General features: G+C 36.1%; 1 protein-coding gene across 10 annotated transcripts in view; it reads right to left on the bottom strand.

Moving 5' to 3' along the window:
* The window catches only part of tenm2a (teneurin transmembrane protein 2a), a 361970-nt gene that overhangs the window by 102195 nt on the left and 246990 nt on the right, over positions 1-12785 (bottom strand). For all 10 annotated transcript variants that reach the window (XM_055177252.2, XM_055177251.2, XM_055177253.2 and 7 more), the window contains one exon: positions 7887-8096. In XM_055177252.2, coding sequence (XP_055033227.2) covers positions 7887-8096 — 210 coding nt within the window. The remainder of the gene's footprint in view (positions 1-7886; positions 8097-12785) is intronic.

The raw sequence follows: 12785 nt of genomic DNA, 5'->3' as shown, positions 1-12785 counted from the left end.
AGCGTTGCAGGACTCTGGCATAAAGTTTTGCTGTTGATAGCCGGAAGCTGAACGTCTTCTCTTAGAAAGCATTTCGAGACGAGACTTAGGAGCACAGCAAGGGTTGTGTAGGTAGGTTGTTCTTTTTCTTGTTTTTTTTATTAATATGTCTATTTCTGTATAGTTATCAGGTTCCATTTGTGCCGATAGGCTACTTAAATGGCACAAAACAGAGCGCACTTTAGCCTGTTTCATTAGCCTGTTTCATTAGCCTATTCATGACGCTGTTGTGATGTTGAGAGAGGTAACTTACGAGATAAAAAATAAAGCATTTTAATTGGAATGATTTTAGCATGTGTGATTTATGCGGGTACGGGTCGGGTAACGGGCCAAATATTAACGGGTCCGGGCGGGTGCGGATTTAATTTTGATATTATCACGGGTGACGGGTCGGATCTGGTGCTGAACTTTGCGGGTACGGACGGACACGGGTCTCCAAAAATGGACCCGTGCAGGACTCTGTGTTACAGTATTCATAAATCTTTGTTAATGTTAGTTAATAGAAATAAAGCTTTTAATTGTTTGTTTATGTTAGTTCACTGTGCATTAACTAATGTTAACAAGATCTTAATAAAGCATTAGTAATTGTTAAAAATGAACATTAACAAAGATTAATAAATGCTGTATAAGTGCTGTTCATTATTAGTTCATGTTAACTAATGTAGTTCACTAATGAACCTTATTGTAAAGTGTTACCAATATAAGTTACCAATTAAATTATTTTATTTTTTTAAGTTGATCCAACTTTTCACTGTTTACAGTGTTAAGTCCTATAATGTCTGTCATTTTCCTACTTATACACTTTTTCCTCAGTGAAATGTGCAATTATAAGTAAGCCATTTGTAGGATGTTTCTTCCAAATCCTTGTTGCGCTGTTAAAACCAGAGTATTTCAGCAAAATTGTCTCATCTAATGCTGTGAGTTTGGGCTGGCATTGATTTTCCAACCAGTAGAGATCCTGTTTAAACCGAAACAATCACTATTTTTATGATTTTCAGGTACGGTACTTGAACAAAAATTTCACCCTTCAGCCTTAATGTTCTGTGGTTAATTCTAATGTCGTTATTTTTTGCAGCCTTTCTCTTCATTTATTTTCCTCTAGCACAAACATGAAAACACTTAAAAAAAAAAAACAATTAAGCAGCAGCACGCCTCTAATTACTACTGCAAAACAGAATAAAATTAGCTTTTAAAAGGGGGCGTCAAACCGAAACTAAACTGTTTCAACACGCAGTTTCCTCGAAATGGTCACTTAGAAGAAATAAGTGAAACTTTTTCCTTTGCAATCGGTTCACCACAAACTCTCAATGTAGTGAATTGCTTAACTGAATCAGATGTCCCGGTGTTAAGCATCTCTCAATTTACTTAAAGACACATTCAGATGCCTACACAGAGTGAAGGGACAGAGGTCATGCTGTTTAACTTTGTCTCTTGGATGTTTATCCTTGAGGGAGGTTTAATTAAACACGGGTTGCTCGGCGGTAACAGACGTAAATGTGTTAGCGAGTAGTGCGCTGGGCTCCGTAACCAAACATTACCCTCGCATTCAGTCTCTTTGGCTCGATCCCCTCTTCTAATGAGCAGTAACAACAGTCAGAGAAGACTCATCAAATCAGCCTGAAAATAAACAGGCTTTTGAAATCCCACTCTGAAACCCACCCGCCTACACAAGCACGCAAACAGGCATGCTTCTCTGTTCTGGCTACACAGCCGTAAATACAGAAACAATAACTCACAAAAATAAACAATTGTGCAACAGCACGTCCTTAATTACTACTGCAAAACAGAATAACATTAGCTTTAAAGGGGCATGCAGTCCAATCTAAATTGTTTTAACAGAGTTTCTTCAAAGCACATAGTGATTAAACATTCATCACATTAAGATCTACGGCTGATTTCACTTGACTTTGGAAGTTGCTAAAAATAGAGGACGCTCACTCTTTGTAATGGTAGACGACGCAAACAGTAATGCTTCATACTATCTCTTTCTCTCTGTGAATCTTTCTACCATCTCTTTGAAAAAACACAATTCAACATCAATGTTTTTAAATGTTTAATTCAAAGATTAAACACAAATGACTTCACCAAACATGCACTCTTTCTTTTAACTCATGTGTGAGATATGAGGTTAACCAGGTTAAATGTGTCTGTAAAAAATCCAGGATAAAATGTCATTGTTTGATTTCAATCTTTGACGTGACGTAACTCAGTCAATATTAAAGATGTCAAGATTTTTTTTCACAGAATGCTCTTTACATTACGAAGGACGTTTGTATGTAGAAAAAAGTAAATAACTAAAAAATACTTCAGCTGGGTTTTCACTTATACAGTATGACCTCTTCAACACACTGCAAAGACTCTTTTTGTCTTGTTTTCCGTACAAATATCTTAAATTAATTTTTAAATTAAGATGCATTTTCTTAATTACCCAAGAAAAAATTTTTTTTAGACAAAAATATAACATTCAAGGCAATTTGTGCTTAAAACAAGCAATACATCTCCCAATGGGGTAAGAAAAAAAAATACTTGAAATAAGTTTACTTTTTTTCTTAAAAGGGTCATAGCATGAAAATCTGACTTTTTCCATGTTTAAGTGCTATAATTGGGTCCGGAGTTCTTTTATCAATCTAAAAAATGTGAAAAGAAACCACCCAGTAACTTTGTTTTGATAAGCCATTCTTTGCAAGCATGTGAAAAATTATGTTCAGATTTCTCCTTTTTTGTGAGGTTGGTAGCAAGGCCAATTACCATAATACCGCACCTTAATCTGCACTATCCAAGCACGGCACTGCCATTTAGTGCAGAGAGAAAAAAGAAAGTAAAGAATTGACAGCACCAATTCAATTTCAATTTCAACAAATCATTGCAATCAGTGTTTGCATTTCATCCGCTCATTTGCATTTTAAAGGACACACCCAAAAACGGCACATTTTTCCTCAATTCTATAAAATGGGAATTTTAACATGCTATAATTAATTATTTGTAAGAGTATTTTGAGCTAAAACTTCACATACGCACTCTGGGGATACCAAATACTTATTTTACATCTTTTAAAAAAATCTCATAATATGACCCCTTTAAACACTTAATTCAAGAAAAATTCTCTCACCTCATTGGCAAATATTTTTGCTTGTTATAAGCACAAATTTACTTAAATTGTATCTTTTTTTGTCTAAAAACTGGACTTATTTTATGTTAAAGGTCATTGTGCTTATCAAGAAAATACATCTTGATGTAAGATTTTTTTATATTTCTACTGAAAACAAGACAAAGTCATTTTTGCAGTGCACCGAATAGTATAATATTAACACTATATACAAAGACTAAATATAATACTTCATACATTAAAATATTCTTTCTTAAAAAGGTCAATAGTATTTTAGAATCAGATATATGTTCTTATGAATAATTGTAACCACAGCATTATACTACAGTACTACACATTCACAGTTATACATTCAACGGCACAATGCATAAAACATGTTTAACACTTAATTTTATGTGTTAAGTCGTGTGACAGAAAGCATTACACTAGAGGTGTAACCTTGAATGTGCCACATCTAGCAAAGAAGATTTTTCAAGTGGTGAAAATTGTACACACTGTATATGTTTTGATAAATATGTCATATGGTTGCTGTAGTTATTCATATGTCTTAATCAGTCTGATTCAGTCGCGCCATCCACATATGTTTTGCTTACTGACCCTTATTTACTTTGTTGTATGAAATCGTTTCTCGTGTTACACAAAGCAAAGCAATTAATTCTTCAATTTCACTGATCTAGTTTGGTGACAATCAGATAAATCCCCTAAGAGGTGTATTTAAAAGTTTTTTTTATAAAATCCAAAATTACTTTCTGTTAGGGCAGAGCTAATGAATGTCGAAAATTGGTCAGATCTATAAGAACAAAATATGTACTGTACCTAGATGTACAAGTATGTGCAATTCATGCACCAAGTCACAGTGACGTGGCTTGCAGAGCCCTGTGCCAAACTTTGCCCATGCCTAATTACAGACGACTCTGACATGTGCACCGGCCTTCAAGAATGATGTGCCCCCAAACTCCCAAAACCTTTAAATAAATAATAATAATAATTTGTGGTGAACAATAGGGACCTTTGCACAGTCCTTATCAATTTTAAATGCCCCTCTACATCAAAACTGCACTGATATCACAAGCTGTCAAGGTCAATATTTGATCTGGATTTAAACAGGAGACCAAAAAATTGGTCATTTATACACAGATGTTTTCAAATCACCCATGTATTAATTTTAACCAAAACTTCAAGATATAACGGGAGGTATGTCATTATGTTTGGGAGTGAGCTCTAACATACACGGTTACTTATGACAGGTCTACACAGACAGCTGTTATAGCTCAAAAAATGACGGTGATATCATGTGAATGTCACCAGTGTCAACACTACCCACTGGCAGAGATGCAGACCAGCTGTGCACAATTGCCCACGGGAGCACAGGCCCATAATAAAACAAAATATATAAATTAATTCACTTTCAATTTACAATCAAGAAATCATATAAGGGTCATTCTACAAAAAAGGTGGAAATGCTTGTCCCTTGCTTTTGCAGACCCCTTAATCATTTAATTTGACCTAATAATTCCATAATGATATACATTTAATAAATATTGACTGACCGTAACATGACGAGAGAGTTTATTTATTTAATTTTCTTTTTTTCTTTTTTTTTTAAACTTTATTTAAATGTCTGGTCCTGAAAATTGCCCTGTCCCTTTGATCATACATGGAAGTTGAACTGTGTACTTTTAATTTAAAACCATGTTTTTTGTAAAACAAATCAAATTTACATTTACCTTTAACCCTGTATGAATTTACGAAAACACTGAATTGGTAAAAATACACTATTACTATGAATAATATCAAATAAATATTTGTCCCCCAAATTTATGTCATTGGTGTTACCCTACCCAAAGCACTTTTATTTTGAAACAATGCATCAGCTCTTTGAAGTTTTTCATGGGTCAAGAGGTCAGTGGAAGAAGTGCAGTGGAGGAAGACAAAAGGTTTGTAAGATGTCTTACCTTATTTGTCTAAAATATCATGATATATCTAAGAATTTTGAAATAAGATTTTTTGGATGTCATTAGTGTTACTCTTTTTTATAGCTGGGAGTGTTCAGATCTTTACATAAAAATACATTATACTGAATAAGTATATGATTGTTACATCTCTGATTAAATGGCACATGGCTAATGGCAGCCATTTTGTTAAAATATTAGATTTTTTCTGTACATTGTCATTGGTGTTACCATCATTGGTGTTACCGTCATTGGTGTTACTTCTCTAATGAGTACTTCCTAAGCACTATTCCTTTAACATAAAAGCATAAAAACAAAACAAGATGGAATTTTTTATGAAAGTTTATAAGTTTAATCATATTCATTATCTGTTATTATATTCTAATTTTGTCATTGGTGTTATATTGTGTCATTGGTGTTAAACCAAGTTTTGGTGTTATGAATGTATTTTCTTGTACTTTCTAGTAATATTTTGTTGTTGATACGGGATGTAAGACATTGTTGATATTTCAGTCTTTGCATCAAAGCCTTTTTGGTTGAATATTTTAGTTTTTGTTGGTTTTAAAGAAAAAAGTCAAACTGAGAATCAAATAATTTCATACAATGTAAAGATGAAGAATTTAATTAAAGAAATATTAATGATCAATTATTTTTCTTGCTGTTATTATTCCTCTACTCAACCTTTAACTAAATACACAAGCTGTAATGAGAAAATATTTAGTATCAACATTAATGTTGTTTAAATCACAGGTAACACCAATGACAAAAAAAATGATTCATGGATTCTTTATTAAAATGTATTAAAAAGTTAAAAATAGATTAAGCTCCCCGTTTTGCGGATTCATAGATTTGACAAGTTAATTAAAGCTATTAAAGAAGTTTTGGGTAAGTTGAAAGAAGTTCATTTAAGCAAATTTCCATCCCCCGAATTCCACCTTTTCTGTAGAATGACCCATAACTTCAATAAAGTTTAATTTTAATTGAAAATCCACACACAAACATGCAGAGAGACAGTAAATCAAAAATGGCCCTCACTTTTAATGTTTAAATGTACAGATTTAAATTATATTTTATTTCCTACAATCACCCTAAAAAAGATCACGGGATGTTTAATTGTACGGGGTCTTAAACACACCACACCAAGACGAACAAACCCAACAAAAGCTCTCTGAATCAACATACTCAGACTCTCAGGCAAACTCAAAGCTCAAGGCAACATGATAATAAGCCAATTATTTAGTGGTTTATTTTCAGGCTAATTGCAAGCTTTGAAATTCCTCACAGCTGAATGTGTCATCAGATCAAGGAAATGCAAACTATATGACAAACTATGAAATAAAAATAATGCTTGGCAAGTCTATAATTTTCAAAGTAGTCATTTTCCAAAATATGATACGGATCATTATATTGTGAATAAAGTGCTTATGCTATTTGCGAAGCAGAAGTTTTCTCTTCCATAGCTTACATTGAAATCATCTTCGCAACAAACAATAAAACTGCACCATGATTAAGACAAAAATTAATATGTATTCAAAGGTTTATCCCCATTACAATACATCTAAATGGGAAGAAATGAAATAAATAATTGTGCTATTAGCATCATTAGGGTTATTGTTGTGTACAATGTAACATATCTAAAGGGTGCTAATCAAAGAATATATAATCAGAGAATCCGAATCTTCCCACGCAAATGTAAATTTCACAACACCATCGGAAAAATAGCCAGAATACTGAAAGCGTGAATAAAACTATTAGTGGTCACCTTATCACCACTGACGCTTCTACAGTATATCCCCTCTCGCAGTTTTGAACTTTTCTCATCCATAATCCTTTTGGTGAGTCTTCCCAGAAGCGTGGTGCTGGCAGTGCTGGAGTGAATTTATTTAGAGCGTGGTTAGTCTGCAAATGATTGATGTTGCTGCACCAAACAGTAAACCAATTAGAGGCATGATGTAATGTCATTTTAAAAGGTTTATAATCGCGTTGCTCCTGAACCCGGGCCCCTGATCAGCCGTAATAAAGATTTATAGCAGATCAAAGGAGAGGCTAATGCCATTAACAATAGATTATATTCCAGCAGAAATTACATTAACAACTTTTTTCCTCCCCTCCGCTAAATATATCCACCGGATTGCGGATTTGAATGCGGGGCAAAGTTTGGAGGACTTTGTTCTGCACATGGCGAGGGCATTAATTACTTTGAATGAGCACAGCTGGGCTAAGCCAGCTCAGACGTACAATCTGCTCAGTCTAGGTGATGATATAGAGAGTCAAGGAATTTTTACCCAACCTGTGAAAGTGTAATAAGTCACCATAACATAAATCAGTGTGTCTGTCTGTGTAATGTCCTTGTAGGGGAAAGCAATGCTCTTAGCTTTCTTCTTTTCCTGCAATCTGAAATTAATGTGTCAACTATGGGAACACAAATCCATTTTTCACCTTGATCTTAGTCATAAATATCATCTTTTCCTAAAATAAAACAAAACACTGTGTCCTAACAACGCATGATGCAATAAAAACAACAAATTTAGCTTTAATGTTAATATTCCGTGAAGTTGTGGTTCTGCAACCACAACAAGCTAAAAACATCAATACATTTTATTTGTTTAGTTTAAATATTTTCTGTGAAAATATTAAATAACTATTTTCTATTTTAGACAGAAAGTCTAATTGTTGCAAATGTTGTACCTAATAAGGACCCAATAGCAGACAAATGTACAGGACAAAGTAAATGATGAAAGATGTTGATGGTCACATTAGCCAATGAGATATAAGTAGAAGGGGCTTACCAGAGGGCGGCTGGGCCCGAAGTAGGTATGAATTGGGGGAGATTTGGTCCTCTGGGTGGTGCTCCAGCATGGTGTGGGAGGAGCTGCTGTCCAGCAGGGGTACCTGACACTCCCTTATGGTTGGCGGGGCTGGGTGAAGGGGAGCAGGCGGGGGAGAAGGTGCTGGGGGTAGGAGGCTGGAGGAGGGGGTGGAGGGAGGGAGGGGACGACCTGAAGAAAGGACAGATAAAACAAACTTGTTATGATCATGTGACATGACACATGAGCAGGTATCATTATACTAACATGTGTTGGACATATAACATACACTTAGATTACTGTAATTCATATAATCATATGGCAGATGAGTTGACATACTCATTGTGTGAATGCAGATACACTGGGTGACTACAAAGTCAACAACACTACATTCACAACCCATGTCAATTCCGTCACACAGTGCAGAATGAAACAGGGCACTCAAAACGAGAGAAAAGTAGGATAGGAATTTTTAGGATTTTATCCTTAAGGAATTGGCTGGATCAGAAAAATGGGTGCTCAATACCAAAATGGAGATTGATCTAAATGTAAGTTTGTAGTTGATGGTTTGTACTTGAGAGAACTAGTCCTCTCCTGAAGGACGTGGAGGCTGAAAGTCATGTTTGACCTTGAAAATATTTCAACGCTGGCATATAATGATCCGATCAGGATTTTTGGGGCAGATCACTGATCACTGGAAGAAGTATCATCTGATCACAGGGTCTATATATATTTATTATTAATATTATTTTTAATTTTTATCATTTTTTTAAAACAAGGGATCATTAAATATTAAAGATTAAACAAGTGCAATATATTACACTCCCTCTCTCATAAAAACAACTTAAACAATATCAGAATATGCTTGGTAACAGCTTAGAGTAGGGTTCTCAAACTGCCAGCCTGTGGGCCATTTCCAGCCTCCCCTTCCCCTCTCTGTGGCCGTATCTACTGTCAAAAATATAATCCGGTCCGGCGAAGATTTTCATCTACTTAATATTTTGTTTGATAATTGATTTAAACTTTTAAACTGTTCACATATCGCGTCTAAACCGCATTAAACGCAGGTCAAGCCCTTTCTTCCCTCTTTCCAAAGCACTCGGAAGGTTGAGCTCCCATGGCGTCTTCCGTGCTACCATAAGCCGAGCTCTCCATGATGACAAGGAAAACGGAATGCGTAATCAAATTTTAATCACTCATCTGCAACTCGGGTCAATCATATCATTGTCACCATGCAATCAATTAATCTGGTCAGGACTTTGAAAGGGTTCGTAAAGAGAAGAGCTGTCACTCAGCAGTACTAGTTCGTGTCACAGCTTCCAATGGCGACACCTCATAACACCATATCCTAACTAAAAGCGGCGCAATATGATCCCCGCGATAGACAATTTGGGTTCCCAAACAAACATTATTGGAAACATTATTTGATGTTGGACGGCATATGGTGTATGACGACACAAAGCCTGTAATGAAGAAGTGCGTTAATTTTTGTTGCACAATTCACAAGAGGCTCATGCAACCCATCACTTTTAAATGCATCTGAGTTCTTGGGTAATTGCCATGACATTGAAGGCAAACTTATTTTTAAAGAAGCTTGTGCAGTGAGTCCTTAGAAAGGAATTAGAAGGCTATTACCTGTCTTAATTACTCCAGGAAAGACAGCACACAAGGAAACAAAGCACCCTCTTCAGTCATACCACGTTGCGATCAGGTGTATGAGCTGTATGCTTTTAAGATTTATTTTAGAAAACTGAAATAGTGATGTATTGACCATCGTTTTAATTGGGATCAAACGCAGACTGTGCAATTTCTCTTTTAAGAGTTCCTTCAAAAAGCAGTTCAGGTATATATCTAGATTATTACTTACGAATACGCGGAAGCTAGACTTTCATCTTCCTTTCATCATCTCGAAACCTAACTGCCTGTTAGCAGGAATAGAGAAAGCTTGAGAAGTGGTTTTGTAGACAGACCTTGAATGCAAAAGTCTATTGAGCACATGTGAGTCAACTTCCCTCTTCAAACACACCTGTATGTCAGTATGCGGCCATTTGGCGATGTTCAGTGTGTGTTGAGTCACCAATAAACTTTTACATACAAACCAGCACACAAAATGCACTTCCCCTCATACTGTAATCTTTCCCTCACATCTGAAGACAAATTTATCCCTCTGCCTACAGTATATTAGCTGTTTTCAATTTCTTTTTTGATCTTATGATAGATTGATGAAATTAAGGACACGAAGAAATCGGTTTCTTGGATGATTAGCTCCCCTACTGAAAAATCCAGCAAAGACCAGCATAAACTGGTAGCTGGTTTTAGCTGGTTTAAAGGACAAGTTCGGTATTTTACACTCAAAGCCCTGTTTTCAGATTGTTTATGATGAAATAGAACGGTTTTGGCTGGGATTTGGACGTGTGCGGCTGCCCCGGGAGTTTTTGGGTGTTTGTGTTTCGCCTCCCACCTCTGCAGTGGGTTTGGTGGTGCACTGGAACAATCCTTCCTAAAATGCATTGAACTTTCGTTTACAAAGACGTGAAACTCACCGAGTGGTCGGGGGTGGTCACTGATGTGCTCACACAAAAATCGCTGCAAAATACGCATTCCAACAGGTTTTATTGTAGTTTTGTCCAACTCCATTGACTTGTATTAGATGTGCTGTGAGGTACGGTATTACTCCGCGCCGGGAACTTTGTTTCTATTCTTGCAATTGGCAAAGGCGGATTATCGCCACCACCTGGGCTGGAGTGTCTATTATTTAAGCTCTAAGCGGAAGAATATACGGGTGTGAGGTGTTTGGAAAAATAGGTCCACAAGTTAACAACGAATGCTAAAACAGCTGTTGGAAAGCGTATTTTGCAGCGATTTTTGTGTGAGCATATCAGTGAACACCCCTGACCACTCGGTGAGTTTCACGTCTTTGTAAACGAAAGTTTAATGCATTTTAGGAAGGATTGTTCCAGTGCACCATTAAACCCATTGTAGAGGTGTGAGGTGAAACACAAACACCCGAATATTCTCAGGGCAGCCGCATATGTCGAAATTTCAGTCAAAACCGTTCTATTTCATCATAAAAAATCTCAAAACAGGGCTTTAAGTGTAAAATACCGAACTTGTCCTTTAAGGTGGCAGTAGCTGGTCTAAGCTGGTCCTTCCAGCCTCACCAGCTAAGTCCAGCTAAACCAGATTAAAAAGTGACCAAAACACAGCTAGACCTGCTTGCTACACCAGCAATACCAGCTAAAACTAAGCTGGGAGATCAGCTAAAACCAGCTCACCAGCTTATGCTGGTCTTAGCTGGATTTTTCAGTAGGGTCACCAAAAATAACTATGTATTACTAACCCTCATGTCATTTCAGACAACATGCCAAAGCAGAACTTACTAAAGAATTGTTTTGTGTTCCACAGGAGATAAAACAGCAACAAACCGGTTTGGAAAGACACAAGGATAAGTAAATGACAACTCGTTATTTACAGAACAATGACTCAGAATTTACATTCTTCTTTCACTCTTCTTTAAAAAGACCCCAGGGGAAAAGTAGCGTTAAATAATAAAGAGAAAGAAGAGGAGGATATGTTTACAGTCAGCATTTTATAAAAGCTTCCATAGCATCTGATGATGGGCAAATGGAAAGCGAGAGTGGTAAAAGATCTTCACTAATGCACAGAAGAGATGGATAAACATTCTTGAAAACTCTGCAGATGAAAGAGCGAGAGTTAAGTGTGGTGGACCCTGATAAGCTAAAAAGATGAACTGAGAATATGGGTGAAATACACAGAAAAGCAGTGATGCATACGGGCATCTAATGACACAAGCAAGTGGAATTCTGGGAAGTTGCTCTTTTCAAACAGTAGACAGTAGGTGAATCAACAGACAAGTGCAAGTAATCATCATTTTCTCAGACATTAAAGAGAATAATGTGCCGTTATGTTTAAATAAAAACTAAACCACTTTATTGTTCCTGAACTAATTTTTACAAGCATCCAATGTTTGTCACACAAAAACATGACACCATTTTCAATGGTCCACTGCTTCAATAATGAGAGTATTTATGGCACTGGACATGAGTGCGTGCGTGTGTGTGTGTGTTGGGGATTATTTCATTTTTAAATCACTTTAATTACAAAAAAAGGAAAAAATTGCATTAGGTGGCCAAAAGCAATTATAGGAAACTTAATCTCCTTTGCAATTAGGCTCAGGGGCATTTTTTAACTATTGTAATTTATTTTTGCTACATTTCTATAAAGGTCAGTATAAATTGCTTTGTGTTATTAGAACAAAGCCTCGTTATAAGGGGGTTGGGGAGGGGGCACCTGTTCCTCTAGATGATTCTTCTCATTTGCCGTCCTTCCTAAATTCCTTTTATCTCTCTGGGAGAGGATAGATTAATGCACATCTGTTAACCTGGAATGCTAACTTGACCTTGAATGTCCCTGATTTGACCATGAATGTCAAAATGCAATAATATAGTTAGTCTTAATTTTTCCCATCCCAGTCTCATTGCTGAAAAGATGCTTAAAAAATGTTGTTGATGATAAATATTGTCTGTTATAGCAACTTTATGATCATGAGATCTGTTCATGGAAACAACAGCAGAAATGGATACAATTCTCATTATTTGTCTAAGTTCATTAGGTGCAGCTAGTGGTGCAGAAATTACTGACTGCAGCTTTAAACAGATCATGCAATTATGGAGTTTTTAAAAAGAGTCGTCCTAATAGTTTCCAAAATGAACAGATTTAACAGACATTTAAAGTCTACAGACTTGCCACATAAACTTAACAAGCGAGTTGTCTAACATACACCTTTAAATGTGAAAAAGTCAATCATTGCGCACAGCTGTGATGTACTAACCATTGCATTTACATGCATTGTATTCCATT

Source organism: Misgurnus anguillicaudatus, chromosome 16 (assembly GCF_027580225.2).
Source record: "Misgurnus anguillicaudatus chromosome 16, ASM2758022v2, whole genome shotgun sequence".
Taxonomy (NCBI): Eukaryota; Metazoa; Chordata; class Actinopteri; order Cypriniformes; family Cobitidae; genus Misgurnus; species Misgurnus anguillicaudatus.
Note: the sequence above shows the minus strand (reverse complement) of the source record. Positions and strands in the feature narration are given on the sequence as shown.